The 17,495-nt window shown below is 43.3% G+C and overlaps 1 protein-coding gene across 5 annotated transcripts in view; it reads right to left on the reverse strand.

Moving 5' to 3' along the window:
- The window catches only part of nrg1 (neuregulin 1), a 68,904-nt gene that overhangs the window by 24,736 nt on the left and 26,673 nt on the right, over positions 1-17,495 (reverse strand). For 3 of the 5 annotated variants that reach the window (XM_078161991.1, XM_078161990.1, XM_078161993.1), the window contains exons 3-4: positions 12,581-12,639; positions 4,632-4,655 (exon numbers count right to left, since the gene is read on the reverse strand). In XM_078161991.1, coding sequence (XP_078018117.1) covers positions 4,632-4,655; positions 12,581-12,639 — 83 coding nt within the window. Of the gene's footprint in view, positions 1-4,631; positions 4,656-12,580; positions 12,640-13,590; positions 13,659-17,495 lie in introns of all 5 variants that reach the window. The other 2 variants (XM_078161992.1, XM_033646043.2) reach the window with 2 other exon arrangements.

The raw sequence follows: 17,495 nt of genomic DNA on the forward strand, positions 1-17,495 counted from the left end.
TTGCAACGGGCAGGAGGGCCGTTGTGGTGAGCTGGGAAGCAGGTGTTAGCGGCGGATGCTAACCGCTACCGCTAGCCGAAGTTAGCATCGAGCTAGCTCACCACAACGGCCCTCATACTTGTTACCAGTCGAGGCTTTAGTTGTCGGTGACGGCCGGGTATACGCCCGCGGCTCAAGCGCTTCACTCGGACTGTATTTCTTTTACTTTGCGGTTCTGCTGCTGTGAGAGAGACGTGCTAGCACTCGCTAACATCCGGGACAGTTAGTGGGGCTAGTAGCCCTCCTACTCTGCTGCACGTAGATACATCTGAGCTCTGTCATCAACACATTAATACTGATAATAGTAATAATAAGCCACCAAGCTGGACAATGGACTGCCAGACGTTGTCCTTTAATTCATTGTTCATTAAATCATCCCGTTTTTTATCAAAAAGGACGTGGTGCTGTGAAATTATCAACCTTTATCCCATACTGTCCTGCCTGACTGGATTTCGGACTCTCCTGGTCTGCGCGACTATAAACAATTTCATTGGCCCAGCTGTGTAGTTCCGCCGGCAAATTCCGCGGGGGTCAAAGTCTGGGCGGAAACTGTTTTCACCGCACGAAAGTTCCGCCCCAGTGTGCAAACTTCCATAAGAACCCATGAAATCAACTTTTATATTTTTCCGCGAAAATAATCTGCGCAGATATTCGACTCAATGAGAATGGACTTTTAAATTGATTATTATTATTACTATTATTACTATTAATGTGTTGATGACAGAGTTCAGGTGAAGTTACGTGCAGCAGAGTAGGAGGGCTACTAGCCCCACTAGCTGTCCCGGATGTTAGCGAGTGCTAGCACATCTCTCTCACAGCAGCAGAACCGCAAAGTAAAAGAAATACAGTCCGAGTGAAGCACTTGAGCCGCGGGCGTATATCCGGCCGTCACCGACAACTAAAGCCTCGACTGGTATGAGGGCCGTTGTGGTGAGCTAGCTCGATGCTAACTTCGGCTAGCGGTAGCGGTTAGCATCCGCCGCTAACACCCGCTTCCCAGCTCACCACAATGGCCCTCCTGCCCGTTGCAACAAAACGCTGGAGGCTCCCGTTGCTGGTGACGGCTGGGTATCGGCCCATGGCTCCAGCGCTTCACTCGGACTGTAATTCCTTTCCTTTACGGTCCAACTGCTGTTGCTGCTGTCTGGGGCAGGGTGCTACACAGTTGAGCCAGAGAAGAGGGGCCCAGTTTGAATGTTTTGTTTACAAACTGCAACGAACAAAACTCCAGACTCTACCTTTAATAGATGAGAACTAATAAATCACTTTGATGGTGCATCACTCTAGCCCGTATTTCCCATGGAAGTATGTAGCCTATTGCAGTTCCCCAACCCATAGCAAGTTCCATGTGTGTTTTTCTCCCTCATAGTCAGCGTGTAGCTTCTTACCAGGCTAGTTAGCTAAACAAACCAAAAAACACCCACTGAGCTTCCTGTCTGTCACTGAAGCTGTCATCAGCAGAAAACCGAAAAGGCACCAACGTGGGGGGCTGGAAAATGACCAGTCATAAGAGGGCCGGGGTCAGCCTTGGTCTCCGCCCCCAAAGTGTCAAAAGTCCTTGCTTCGAGCGAGCAGAGCTCCACCGCGAGCGAGCACAGGGGAGAGAGAGAACGAGAGCAGGAGCGAGCCAGCGCGCGCAAAGCAGCTGCACAGTGTTGTTGTGTGTGTCGCTGCTGTTTTTTACTTGCTCGCACCTGCCTCTGCTTCACTCTGTTGCTGAATATGTGCGCGAAGATCAAACAAGTGCGCGCGGCAGTTGAAGTCTGCGCGCGTGACACAAAATAATTTACACGAGAGAGAGATCTGCACGCGTGCAGATGTGTTATCCGCTCGCGCGACATATGACACAAATATAACGCCTTAGTTACCACCATCTCAACAATAAACAGCAGGCGTGGAGGAATATAAGTGCAGTACTTGAAATGGCCACAATGGAGGCAAAGCTCCTGGACCAACTGGTGGTACGAGGAGGATGTGTCTGCAGACCTGGAGACTGCAGATTCAGACCTGCAGATCTGGACCCGCAGTTCTAGACCCCTTTTATTTCGCGACAGCGCCCTCTATTTCATTGGAAGCCAACATACTATTACAACTACTGAATATGGACGACGATGATCCGAGTGTGAGTATTGAATGTGAATCACATTATTTGTTTAATGCCATCAAACTATTTTGTTGACTTGAATTAGACAGCGAAATTGATGTTTTACAGTGATACGTTTAAAATGATATGACTGTCTTTACCACGATAGTCTGAAAGGCACATCAAATATGGGTTAAAGTAGTAGGTAATAGTTTAGCTTGTTAGCAATGAACTGTTTGACCTGCGCATTTTGTTTCATGAAACCGAAGCACGATGACGAATAATTTTAGCATGTGCTTTAAATTAAACATGAATAAATGATTAAAGCAATGAAGTGGATGATATGAGAAAAACATCTATAGGCTTACGTTTTCATACAAGCATGAAACTGTTTACATATTGGCAATTAGTGTACTTTATGCTAAAAGTTAATTTTGTATTCATGTATATCATACAATACACCTACACACGTTTTTCCTTTATTATTCATAATATTATATATCACATGTGTTTATATCACTACATTGAAGATCAGAAATGTATTTTTGTCTATTATTAGGTTTTGGCCTTGTTTATGTGTGTAAAATGGTTGAAAATATTAACTTTGACTAATTAGGCACTCTCTTTGGGATCAAAAGGCAGATGAGGAAGGAAGAGGCACTATTCAAATGATAGGTAATGTTGTTAATATGTTGATATAATAATGTATTTGCTATGCTCCAGAATCTTAAGTATTTCAGTGTAGACTGTGATAGGTATTTAAATTTTTTTTTTAAGTGTTTCTGTTTTCAATTTTGTGATATGTTTGATTTCTTTTTTTTCTCTGCAGATCTCCCTGATGTGTGATGTAACCACTGCATACAATAAAACATTTCAAACCATTTCAGTATTTCACAGCCTTTGTTTCAAATTCCCACAACAAAAGTGAGGACTGGACACCCAAGACCAGACACTTCCTATTATATGTTGTAACAGGTTTGATCAATGCAGTGCAAGTTTTTGGCATGCCAGTCAGAGCAGTCTGATGAATATTAAGAAATAAAGAACTAAAATAGTTGGATCAAACCATACAAAACAACCAGCAAACAATAATAATGCAGAACAGCACCCAGGCATAAATCAACAATTAAATCTTGGTATTTTTATTCGGGTGTAATTAAATTTTAAAATTGTAAATTGTAATAAAGAACTGCAGGTCTGAATCTGCAGTCTCGGGGTCTGCAGAGACATACTGTTGGGGTGGTTTCCTCCCCATGATACACCTTCTTTTTTACAGTCTCATGTGCCCACACAGATCTCCGTTTCCCTGTACCCAACAAGCTATTTGTTGACAGCCTCTCACCCTCAACCAAAGCTTTAGCAAGTACGCTCTGCCCGTCCATTTTAGGAACTAGATACTAATTATTGTCAAATAAATTAGTTAAAAATGAATTAATAAACTGTAGATTGATAACACAGGAAGGTTAGGACAAGGAAGTGATGGGGTGGTTGCCTGGCAACAAAAAAAAAGACAGCAAGCGTTTTTTTTTACTAGTGGCATTTAATTTTTTTCATCATTTTTTTTAAAGGCAGTGCGGTGCGCCTTGTGTTGTGCAACCTGCAAAACACTTTCTGTGTGATCGGGCTGAAGTCATGTCTTGTGTTAAAGAAAAAGGATTATCAGCTGATCATCACAACATCAGATATTTTATATATATATATCCATTTAAATTCTCCTTTTTTCCTAGAATTGTCCTCCATCGTTTATCAATGCTGTTTTAAAAGCATAAAGCTTGAGACAAATGACTGCATATTTTAGTGAGTTAGGTTTCTCTTTGCTCTGTTGTTTATCAGTTTTAGCAAATCAACTAAGCAACTAAGTTCCAATCCTTCTTTATGCTAATTCTCTCTGGGATTTTTGGAAGTCCTGTTTTCTGACTGTATTTTAGTGGGATAATATTAAGATATTTCTTATGCTGGCAAACACAGTGTGCACAACAAAGCTTATTCGCATGTTTCATACCAAATGATACATTTTTTAAATGAAACAGTCAGTACATATGAGGAGCAGTTAAATACATAGATCTAATGGAGGTGGAAACAGGAAGGCAGATGGAAGGAGATGGGTGGAGTTAGAGGGACAGTGATGCTGTTCTATTGTCTCATGCTGAGCAACAGAAAATGCGGGGCGGGAGAGCTGAAGGGGTGTGGACATACAGCATCAGAAATGTACAGCATCTTTGGCTTTCATGGTGTACTCAAATAAATCAGCAGCCTTTGGATTGTTTACCTGATTAAAAAAGGCACCTGTGACATTTGATGTCAAAATAATAACTTGTAGATGTATCACAGTGCTTTGAATAAATATTGTTCACGTGTTGGTTTATTTTTGATTGCTGTAATATAAGTACAATGTGATATCGGTAAAGGCTGTATGATCCCTTCATCTGGCAAGAGAAGACTAGCTTTAGTAGAGGGCTTTAGCTTACAGTCTTACATCTGCAAACTAGGAGGAAGGAACAATCCATACCCATAAATTCAATTCCAAGATGTTCTGTCAATGCAGAAAGGTGACAAAAAAAAAGAAAATTTGATTTTTCAGATGAGATGATAATATCTGTAGTTCTCACATATGTGTTTTTAAGGTAAAAGAGATGTACTCAGATTTAGCTTGATGAATTAAGGTTAACACAGTCATTATACACACATGCTACACTGTAGACTGTCTATATGTATTTGTATAAACATTACGTATCTCAAATCTATCTTAAAGGTACAGGAAACAACTATAGTAACACCTAAAAATCAGCAAAGTTTATTCTGACTTTTCTAAAAGATATCAAGACACCAGGGACTAGTTTAACACAAGAAAGCAAGTGAAACATTTGCCTGTGCCAAATACTGATTGAGTAACAAAAGGCTACACCTGAGGAATGACACCAACTAAAGCATCATAAACTCAACTAGAATTACTGCCTAACGGTTGTACAACTCCGCAAACCTGTCAAGTTGCAAAAACATGTATGCTTCAGATACATCTTCCCCTGGCAACACAGAGGATCCATATTATCAGCACAGTCTCAAGATGGACACCTAAGATTAGAGTCACCAATTCAGTATCTGACCAAATGTCTCCCCCTCTGTTCCTGAAATATGACGTTGAGTAATGGCCAGAAAAGTGTTTTTGCAGAATGTTATGATGTCATAGTGAAGTTGACCTTTTACCTTATGGCTATATTAAATGTCCAAGTGGACGTTTGTGACAAATTTGATAAAAATTTCTCAAGCTTTCTGTTTCACTGTGTCTATTTGCAACCCTAATGCCAATCAAGAGTGTTGATATTGGACAGTTACATTCACTGATGTCTTTTAACATGTTAATTGCAAGTCTCTGACAGGTCAGGTCTACTGCATGAAAGTCAAACATGCTACAAAGTCATCACATGTTTTCTCTTTCACTTGGAATAGACTCCTTGTAAGTTTAATTGTGAAATATCTGCCAAATGTTTCACCTGTAACGGTCCTGCAACACTTACAGGAAATAGGCATGGGTATTCTGTCAACACTGACAGCCAATCACACATCAAAGGAGACATCCTAAACCATTTTATGTGTGTGATTAATACTGCCACTGTTTTATATTCCAGTGCGTGAACCAAGAAATAAAATTGAAAAAAATGATGAAATTTCAGTAAAAAAAAATCAGAAATATAAGAAATTACAGCAGCTTTTTTCCTTGCTTCAATACCTAGTTATTTACGAATTCATAATTTTCAGTTTCCTGTACCTTTCTATACTACTGGTGAAAGTATGTATTCCCAACACAACACCAATTCTGAGACACGACTACTGCAATGATCTGGCTTGTTGCATGAGTTCCATCAGTGTGCTTGCATTTCTAGACTCTGGTGCCAAATAGTTAATAGACAGTCAGTTAGTGGAACAGGGATACACTTAACAGTTAACACTCTAATTTTAGCATGCTTTGATGATCATGCACAATTCCCAGCACAGACATAAGTCCCATTTCCACCAAGCAGTCTGGTAAGGTTCAGTTCAGTTCAGTTTCCATTTCCACTGTGAAAAGTTGTAGATGGTACAAATGAAACCATTCCTTACTGTCCCCATTTTTGGTCTCTCTGTTGGGGTACCTAGCACACAGATCTGGTACTGCAAGGTGAAGCTAGAAACACTGCAGTCCATTGACTGGTCAATAGAGGCCGGTCACTCTTGCTCGGGGCTGAGTTGTGGCTGGTTTTGTGGCACTGTTAATTCAGTTTTACACATATTAGTAAACTACAACAATAAAATGAAAGGATGTTTTGATGCCTGTCGCAGCAGCTGTAGACTGAGAAAAAAATAATTCAGTGGGCCAACTGCCCAACAGTTAAGATGGAATGTTTACTTGTAATGTTACCCAATGCATGAGTTGATAATGTGAATCCATCGGCACACCTTAAATTTCAATATGACAACTTTTCCATTAGTTCATATTGTCTCTCTTGAATGACATACACTTTTAGTAATGAGTGGATCCTCAAGCATTTAAAAAAATATATTCATTTTGACCAGATTATGTGAACTGCATGTATTCTAATCCTCACTTGAAGAATAAAAATGTTGCAGAGCATTGTCCCTGTGGGCTCTGGCAACACGAAACCCCTGAGCTTGCCTGAGAGGGACTTAATGCACAAACCAACATTTTTTTAAGTATCCCATGGAGAGAGACTCTCACTGCAGCCTGTTCTTTTTTGCTTTTAAAATGTCATTGTGCCCCATTCTGTGGATGAAAAATGAGGTTTACACTTCCCTCTGTGTCAGAGGTGATGAGGAAATACAGCGAGTGCTGGACAAGCATAGAGTGACAACCCCGCCTACATTTAAGTGTACCATCTGCAGTGGAAACGCTAAACAAACCAAGGGTCTATATACCATGTCTGAAGGGTTACTTTTGGTTCCAAAGGTACCATACCAAACGTGTTTGGTGGAAACGGGGCTATAGGGGTCATTATCAAGATTTTTAAAATTTGTGAAGCTGTTAGTCTTTATACTTGATTGTTTAGAAATAAATCATTAATACAAACATAGTATATTAAGAAAAAACATTTGTAGAGCAAACATTTAACAACAAAAGAGTGCAAAGCTGCAAAGCTGCTCTTATTTTGATCACACTGTGATGTGTTTTTGCAGTGAGGGCTGTCTTGCTTTTTCCAACAACACACCATGCTGTGAATTTGAGACTTTCCTCACCAGAAAAACACAAATGCTTAAAACAGCTTTCTGGTTGTGCAAATAATGGCTTTCCTCTTTTGGAAGCAAGGATGTAAGTGGTAAAACCTTGCTATAGAGCTGTAAAACCTCTTAGAGAGGATAACCAACTAATTTTCTGTGCCTGACCCTAACCCTTTATGATAGCAATGGCAGGTTGTAACAGTGATGTTGTCCTGACAATAGGCCCACCTGATCAGAAAATACTGTAATTGGCATTTTGGAAGGCAACGACAAACAACTGGTTTTGTCATGTTGTATGGAGGATTTGTTGTGTAAATGGCAACTAATGGAAAAAAGAGAGGTGGCACTTTAAAAGGGAAATCTTTGGCTTAAAGGAACATGTCATTCCCCAAATGACCATTTGTATATCAGTTACTCCCCCGTGCTATATTGAATTTGTGAGGAGAACTTTTTTTTCCGCATGCTTGTGGTAAACAAAGAATTCAAAACCAGAGAAACTTGTTGAATTCTTGACTGAATTCAAGTAAGAGGCAGGAAGTGGGGGGTGTAGGACATTGAAAAAAAAATCTATGTATAACACAAAATTTTAATGAAAGTCAACAAAATTGCCATGGACTGTCAAAATGACATAAAAACTATAAGTCCACTTGACACAGAAAGTTGTGTTTTGAGTTAATATAACAAAAAATTATAAAGCTGATTTTGCCTAATTAGTTTAAGGCCTTGGCGGTCCGATCCTCGGCTATGGAAGTTGGCTCTTGGGACATGGAATGTCACCTCTCTGGCGGGGAAGGAGCCGGAGCTTGTGGAAGAGGTTGAGCGCTACCGGTTAGATATAGTCGGCCTCACCTCGACACATAGTTCGGGCTCTGGAACCCAAGTCATTGAGAGGGGTTGGACTCTCTCCTTTGCTGGAGTTGCTCCGGATGAGAGGCGGAGGGCCGGAGTGGGCTTTCTGATAGCCCCCAGACTCTCTGCCTGTATGTTGGGGTTCACCCCAGTAGACGAAAGGGTTGCTTCCCTGCGCCTTCGGGTCGGGGAACGGGTCCTGACTGTTGTCTGCGCTTATGCGCCGAACAACAGTTCAGAGTACCCGCCCTTCCCCACTGGGGACTCCATTGTTCTGCTGGGGGACTTCAACACTCACATGGGCAATGACAGCAGGACCTGGAGGGGCGTGATTGGGAGGAACGGCCTGCCCGATCTGAACCCGAGTGATGTTCAGTTATTGGACTTCGTGGACTATCATTTGACCTGCGGCCGTATGTTCTGGACGCTTGGGTGAAGAGAGGAGCAGAGCTGTCAACTGATCACCACCTGGTGGTGAGTTGGATCAGGTGGCAGGGGAGGATGCCGCGCAGACCTGGCAGGCCCAAACGAGCAGTGAGGGTCTGCTGGGAACGTCTGGCGGAAGAACCTGTCAAGATGATCTTCAACTCCCACCTCCAGGAGAGCTTCGACTGCGTCCCAAGGGTAGAGGGGGACATTGAGTCTGAATTGGCCTTGTTCCGCTCTGCCATTGTCGAGGCGGCTGTTGTGAGCTGTGGCCGCAAGGCCGCTGGAGCCGCCAGGCTGAAGAAGGAGGCCTACAGGGCATGGTTGGTCTGTGGGTCTCCGGAAGCAGTTGACGCGTACCGGCGGGCCAAGCAGAGCGCAGCAGCGGCAGTCACGGAGGCAAAATCTCAGGTGTGGGAGGAGTTCGGTGAGGCCATGGAGAAAGACTATCGATCAGCTCCAAAGAGGTTCTGGCAAACCGTCCAGCGCCTCAGGGGGGGAAGGCAGCAACTTACATTGTTTGCAGTGGGGGCGGGGAGCTGCTGATATCAACTGGGGACATTGTCGGGCGATGGAAGGAATACTTTGAGGAGCTCCTCAATCCCACCAACACGTATTCCAGTGAGGAAATAGAGCCGAGGGTCTCGGGGGTGGGTTGTTCAATTTCTGGGGCAGAAGTCGCCGAGGTAGTGAAGCAACTCCGCGGCGGCGGAGCCCCGGGGGTGGATGAGATTCGCCCTGGATATCTCAAGGCTCTGGATGTTGTAGGGCTGTCCTGGCTGACACGACTCTGCAACATTGCCTGGACATCAGGGGCAGTGCCTCTGGAGTGGCAGACCAGGGTGGTGGTCCCCATCTTCAAGAAAGGGGACCAGAGGGTGTGTTCCAACTACAGGGGGATCACACTCCTCAGCCTACCTGGCAAGGTCTACTCCAGGGTGCTGGAGAAGAGGGTCCAGTCGATAGTTGAACCTCAGATTGAGGTGGAGAAATGTGGTTTTCATCCCAGACGCGGAAACGTGGACCAGCTCTTTACCCTCGCCAGGGTGCTGGAGGGGGCATAGGAGTTCGCCCAACCAGTCCACATGTGTTTTGTGGATTTGGAGAAGGCTTACGACTGTGTCCCCAGGGGCATCCTGTGGGGGGTGCTCCGGAAGTATGGGGTTGGTGGCCCCTTGCTAAGGGCCATCCAGTCCCTGTACCAAAGGAGCGCGAGTCTGGTTTGCGTGGCCGGTGAGGGTTGGACTCCGCCAGGGCTGCCCTTTGTCACCGGTTTTGTTCATAACTTTCATGGACAGAATTTCTAGGCGCAGCCAAGTGGTGGAGGGTGTCAGGTTTGGTGACGGGAGGATCTCGTCCCTGCTTTTTGCGGATGACGTGGTCCTCCTAGCTCCATTGAACAGTAACCTCCAGCTCTTGCTGGGACGGATCGCAGCCGAGTGTGAAGCAGCTGGGATAAGAATCAGCACCTCCAAGTCTGAGGCCATGGTCCTCAGCCGGAAAAGGGTGGATTGCCCACTCCAGGTCGGGGGGGAGGTCCTGCCTCAGGTGGAGGAGTTTAAGTATCTCGGGTTCTTGTTCACAGTAGGATGGAGTGGGAGATTGACAGGTGGATTGGGGCGGTGTCAGCAGTGATGCAGGCGCTTAACCGGTCTGTTGTGGTGAAAAGGGAGCTTAGCCAGAAAGCGAAGCTTTCGATTTTACCGGTAAATCTACGTTCCAAAACTTACCTATGGTCACGAGCTCTGGGTAGTGACCAAAAGAACGAGATTGCGAGTACAAGTGGCCAAAATGAGTTTCCTCCACAGGGTGGCTGGGCTCAGCCTTAGGGATAGGGTGAGGAGCTCGGATATCCGGGAGGGACTCGGAGTAGATCCACTGCTCCTCCACATTGAGAGGAGCCAGTTGAGGTGGTTCGGGCATCTGGTAAGGATGCCTTCCAGACGCCTCCCTTGGGAGGTGTTTCGGGCATGTCCAATCAGGAGTAGACCTCGGGGCCGCCCCAGGACACGCTGGAGGGATTACATCACCCGGCTGGCCTGGGAACGCCTCGGGGTTCCCTCGGAAGAGCTGACAAAAGTGGCTGGGGTGAGGACTGTCTGGGCTTCTTTGCTGAGGCTGCTGCCCCTGCGACCCGGACCTGGATAAGCGGAGGACAACAATTACGAGTACGAGTTTAAGGCCAAAAAACAACACTACCATTGTGCACTTTACACATTGGCTTGTTGGGGCTAAATGGGTTGAGTTTCCCAGCATGCTGTGAGACAATGTGTTTAAGGCCATAAGCTGAAGAAAACTGTTTAAATGGGTTCTAAATCACTCATGTTACCCATTACACAGAGATTAGCATTCACATATCTCGCAGTTGTTCTAATGGTTTACAGTTAATGTTGTGAAAAGAGACATTTTGCACCATAATTTAAGTAGCATACACAGTCACCTCCCGCCTATGTGGATAGTAGAGTGCGTACATGAAGTTGTGTTGAGGTGAAATAAAAAGCATTTCCTGGTTCAGAACTCATCTCTTTGCCTTCATCTCTTTGCCTTTGAAGTAGAGCAGGTCATCCACAAATCGGAAGATCAGCGGTTTGATCTCGGGCTCCTCCAGTCTGCATGTCAGCATCTTTGAGCAAGATACTGAACCCCAAATTACTCCCGATGATGCTTCCGTTGGTGCGTGAGTGTGTTAAAAATTGAGTAGCAGGTGGCACATTGTATGGTAACCTCGGCTACCTGTGTATGAATGTGTGTGTGAATGGGTGAATGTGACTCGTAGTGTAAAAAGTGCTTTGAGTGGTCAGATGACTAGAAAGGCGCCATACAAATGTAGGTCCATTTGCCATTTTGGCAACTAGGATTATTAAGATTACCACAATATATTTTTATAATTCAATGAATGTTAAATGTGAAAAACTGCAAAATTTGTACTCAATGTAGTTATGTTCATATGTCAAAGAATCTAATGCTCAAACAACAAAAAAGAGTAACTGACATAAAATTCCTTTCAGACAAGGGTCGTGTGACACATTTATTTTGTGTCTGGTGTACTCAAAACTTTTATGTAACTGTATTGTACTACACTAAAAGTTTTGAGTGCAAGTCATTTCCAAAAAAATGTTTAAGTTGAGTGAGTGAATTGAGGTTTATAGTATACCTATATAACCAACAAACTGACACTGTGTCCTCTTAACAGGTACTCAACTTATGGTAAACTGCAGCAATTATTGCATTCATGAAAATGGCGATACCTGCAGCTCTAAACTGCTGAAGATATATTTCTAGCAAATGGATGGCATAGGTCGGATTGAAACTGCATATCCAAAACTGCAGGTCTGGAGCAACTGACACTGCAGTCCTACAAGGGATTTGTATCAAAGACACTATTTGTCTTTGTTTGATTCATCACACGTGTGTATTTGTCCTTTCTTTTATATGAAAAATAAATTCACTAGGAAATGAACAGGATCCAGTTAGGTAAAATGGTCATTTACAAGCAAAAGTGAAATGATGATCGATGAAAAACAGACAATTACTCAAATACTGTATATAGTCGGAACACTGCTCAGCGTACTTGCCCATCTGTTTCTTAGAATACATTTGACCAAATGATTACAACTGGTAACTGGTTTGATTGTGTTCTAATAGAAATAGAAAGAAATTAGGTTTTTCATACACGTAAATGCAGGTATATAATTAAACATACTGACAGTAAAGAATGGAACATTGACAGTTAATAATTAGAAATATAAATGTGCAATCTTGTTCATTTTTGGTTGTTTGAAGCAGAAATTTTATAACTTCAAAAATACCACATGCAGCTTTACATAGAAAAATAATACAGAGAAATAGACTTCAAGATGCAAAAGGTTTTGAGCAGCAATATCACAGATCTACTGAACAGGTACACAGCACAATAAATTTCACTTGAGCATGCTCCAGTCTAAGAATAGATAGCAGAGGAAATAGACATACTGTAAAAGCTGGCCATTACATAGTTTTGGCAGCGATCACCAGTAAATTCATTTGGACACCTAAGCAGGAAACAGAAGAAACAGACAAGAGGAAAGAAGGAGTTAGTTTATACAAGAGCTATGCAAAACCCACAACAGTCATCACTGGTGTTAGCAGGAAGGGCCAGCTAGACCAATATGTCTAGCTATAGTCTGTGAGTTTATTAGTCATCTCACCTTCATACACAATTATTTTTGAATCATGATTATATGAGAAACAAATTTATTTTTGTACAGGCCCTCCATCAAACTCCACTAGTTTGAATACCATCTTAGCAGCACACTGAAATTTGCATGTACATATGCAGCCACTCAGGACAAGCCTAGTCTTGCCTGTAAAATAATCCTTTATGGAGGGTGTCATGACCCCAGCCACATAGCAACACGGCCCAGATGCATGGCAGTCACACAGCATGGAAACCATATAGAGCATTGATGGTTCTGAGTAATGGCTCTGTTAGTCATGATGTGGCAGCAGCCCAACCAGTGATCTCCTCTGTGTAAGACTTGTTTTTTAACAACTTAGTCTGGACTTTAACATCAAAGTCATCACCTCTTTACCAATCACACACTGGTCCGTCTAGCACTGAACCATTGGGAATGAGTTCTGATGCAGGGAATACCCGTTACAAGAGTGTTCTCTAGGAAGATGGGGGTGAGGCTGAATGGGAAGAGAAGACGAGACACACCATTTAAACTCTAGATGGAGGCAGATCGCTGCCCTGAACAACAAGGATGAGGTGTGATGAGATGTGAAGTACATGCAAATTTCAGTGCACTACTCCACAGGAGAGTGTGCTGAAGGCTGCTAGACATAGATTACAACAGGATCAATGCCCAGCTTATCATCAAATTTGTATCCCTGCATCTATAAGGGAAACATGGATTTCTCCACCATTTCTTGGAGAAAACATGACAGGGGTGAAACACCAGCAATGACATGTGGGATTGAATACAGTTGTGTTCACATACGTTTTGGGTCTGAGACTTTCTTAAGCACAGCTTGTTCACATCGGTGCCCAGTGAAGCCCGCCAAGCACCTGAGTGATGGGTAGAAAGGAAAAGAGATAAACAGTACTGACATGTTACACACAAGACATGAGAAGACATGGACAAACACAAAGACATCCAGTCTACAGGCACAAAAAATGGCTGAATCCAGGATACAAGTCTGGTGCCAAACAACAATGCTGTTTTGCAGAGAAAGTTTTTTAATGTCAGAAGCCAGTGATTTTAAAATCCTCATGTTCTACTGTAATATCTGTGCAGGCTATGTGTAAGGTATGGGGAAAAATGTGGTTGTGGCAACAAACAATGTTCAATGTTCACATGATTAGGTTATTGCAGTAAATAAGGAAATATTGTTGGTCAGTTAAAAGGCACAAATTCATGGTTACTTGCTTGAGGCGGATGTGTTACATGCAAGCAGCAACCCCAGGGCTGAAAAATGTAGCCGTCACAGAAGTGCCATAAACTGCAGTTCTTTGAACAACCACTTGAGGCTGGCTCCTAGAGCGAGTTAATCTCTATAGACCCCCATGTTAAATTGCCCAACTTAACAGCAGAAATAAACACGTTTTGATCTCTATAGCTAATTTCCCCCCTCGTGACAACTGTACAGGGGGTGAATTTTTTTTTAACCATTTGCATTTTATTAAGGCTTAAAGTTATGCATAATTAAGTGTGGACATCTTTGTGTAAAAGGCTGTCTGACAAAAGTGTCCTCAGCTTCTCAGTCAGATCCACCTCTTGCTCTTCCACAGCTCCAGCCTTTCCCCAAATACAGTCACTACTGGCTCCAAAAAAAACAAGATGGCAATGGCCGAAATGCTGAACTGTAGGCTTCAAAATGGGGGTCCACAACCCAATGAGTGACGTCACTGTAGCTACGTCCAATATTTTTACAGTCTGTGGTTACAGACTGATCTACCCCTTGGCCCAACACCTTTACAGACTTTCAGTGCCACTAAAGGGCACATTACTTCCCCCACTGGCATTAATGATGGTTCCATTCTATTCAATTTTCAATCGCTTATCAGAGGCCAGGTCTCGGGGGCAGCAGGCTGAGCAAAGTACTCCGGACACCTCTTTCCCCAGCAACACCTTCCAGCTCCTCCTGGGGGACCCCAAGGCGTTCCCAGGCTAGACGAGATATATAATCCTTTCCACATGTTCTGGGTCTGCCCTGGGGTCTCCCACCAGTTGGACGTGTCCAGAGCACCTCTAATGGGAGGTGCCCAGGAGGATCCTGATCAGATGCCCGAACCACCTCAACTGGCCCCTTTTGACGCAAAGGAGCAGCAGCTCTACTTTGAGCTCTAATTGGACGTCTAAGCTCCTTACCGTAGCTTCAAGGCTCCAAGGCTATCTTCAGCCACCCTTCGGAGGAAACTCATTTTGGCTGCATGCATGGGTGATCTCATTCTGTTGGTCATTACCCATAGCTCATGAGCATAGGTGAGGGTTAGGATATAGACAGACCAGTAAATCTAAAGCTTTAAATGATGGTAGTGGAGCTAAATCATGAGGTGCAGAATCATCCAATATAAATATTACTCCTGACTGACAGTGTCAAACTAGTGTTTTTGCTACAGAGCTAATATGCCAGAGCCCTTCTGCACTTCTGCATCAGTGGTTTAATGACTTAATGTAATTTAAGAGTTTTTAGTTTATACTTTCATTAGGGGTTCCAGCCCCAAAGTGGCAGAACCATAATGATTTTGGGCTGGTTTATTATAATTATTCATTGTCTTCCACTGCAGCTACAACTGCCATGAGCCAGAGACATGAAACTTGGCCCAGTAACTCAAAATGATGTACAAATGTCCCAAATCAGCCACATGGTGGTGCAGAAATTAATGCAGAAAAACAAATAATTTTGGAAAAGCCAACTGACTTGACGGCAAGTCCAACTGACTTGAAATTTGGAACACATATCCAGCTCTACAAAAAACCCTCTGGGACCATAGAAGTCCACCATGATGGGTTTTTTGGCAATTTGCATGATGTGAAAAACAGTAATGTGAATATCATATATTATGTATTTCAACTCTATCAACACCCATTTTGGTATACAGCATTGTGGTACATGGCCACAATGAATCCAAAAGTCTTTGCAAAGGGAGAGACTTAGCAGGAAATAGGCCATAACTCAAGTTGTGTCAGAGCAACCCATAGACAAACCCACCACCATTGACAAGGTGCGGCAGTAATGTTTTGACATTTAAATTTTTCGGAAACTTGCGACAAGCCCCTAATCTGATGAAAACGCCCATGGTGCATGATTTAGTGCATACATGTGTATATGCATGAACATGTAGTACACTTAAGGGTCCCTGTTGGAGGTTTGAAGATATGGTCAGCCTATCCTAAGAAGATCCACCACTGTCCCCCACTGTTTACTGTATAAATAAAACCTAAATTTCCATAAAACTCATCCCTAAATCCATGCATGGAGCATGATGCTACTGAGATTTCTTCAACTCACTGGAGTCAATGGGCCTGATGCAAGAACCACTTGTACAAACAGATTTGATCTTAAGTGGCATGTGTGAAAGAATTTGTCTAATTTTCTTTTCACAACTGCTCCAGAGCCATTTTATAATTTTACAGTAAATGTACAGTCGGCATTTCTCCAAAACACTTGTTTGGACTGAAAAATCATCTGAATGAATTTGAAATTCAAGTGAGATACTGAAATCAATTAAAGCAAAGTATATAGGACCAAGTAAGTAAAAAGACCCCTGCCTGTGCAGACAGGCATCACCACATCCTCCATTCTCCCTGACTCTCAACACTGGAGCCCCTCAGAACTGTGTGCTCAGCCCTTTCATGCACTTCGTGTTCACATATGCCTGTGTGGCCACACACAGCTCCAACATTAAGTTTGCTGTTGACCCAACCACCATCAGCCTTTGTGTGTAAGTATTTGCGGGTGTATTTTTGTCTCCTTTTACTATCTTAATTTGTAAAAAAAGCCTCCTGTGGACAGGTGTTGCAAATTATTTTTACACCTCAAACACTAAACACATTGTATCTGGTGCATAAATGTACAATTCTAATGCTACTGTGATGTACAGATCAAATCAAATACACTAAAGTAAACTAATCACTGACAGCGACAAGACGGCCAAGAGGAAGGAGGTCAGAGCCCTAACATCTGGATGCCATTACAACAATCTCCATCTGAATGTCAGCAATGCTAAGAAGTTGACTACAGGAAGTGAAAGGGGAAAAGGACATGCCCCCATCTCCATTAACAGTACTGCTGTGGAGAGAGTCAGCAGCTTCAGGTTCCTTGGGTTTCATATCACTGAGGACCTGAATTGGAGTCACCACACTAACAATATCAGGAAGACAGCGAAACAGCTTCCTTTGCAGGCTAAGTAGATTTAACATCAGCAACTCCTACACCTGCACCACCGAGAGTATCCTGACTGGCTGCATCACCACCTGGTATGGCAGTTGCACCGCTCTCAAGGGTGCTGAAAACTGCTCAGTACATCACCAGGATGGAGCTGCTATCCATGGAGGACCTCTACACCCAGCAGTATAGAAAGAAGGTCAACAGGGTTATCAAAGACCCCACTGACCCCAGCCACAAACCGTTCTGTCTGCTGTTGTCTGCCAGATGGTACCACAGCACAGCAGTGTAGTCTAACGTAATACGCAGGTATACACTGAATACCCACTAAAACAACACCAGGAATCCTGTAAACCCACTTAAAATGTGCAAGAATACATAACAACATAGTTCTGTGGCAGAACTTTCACTTCAGCAACTTGTTTTAGCAAGTATGGGGTCAAGAGATGTGACAGCAAATTGAACAAAGGCCAGAGAAAATGCAGAGAGACACTCAATGCCTCTCCTCACTCCC

The sequence above is a fragment of the Epinephelus lanceolatus genome, chromosome 19 (assembly GCF_041903045.1).
Source record: "Epinephelus lanceolatus isolate andai-2023 chromosome 19, ASM4190304v1, whole genome shotgun sequence".
NCBI lineage: Eukaryota > Metazoa > Chordata > Actinopteri > Perciformes > Serranidae > Epinephelus > Epinephelus lanceolatus.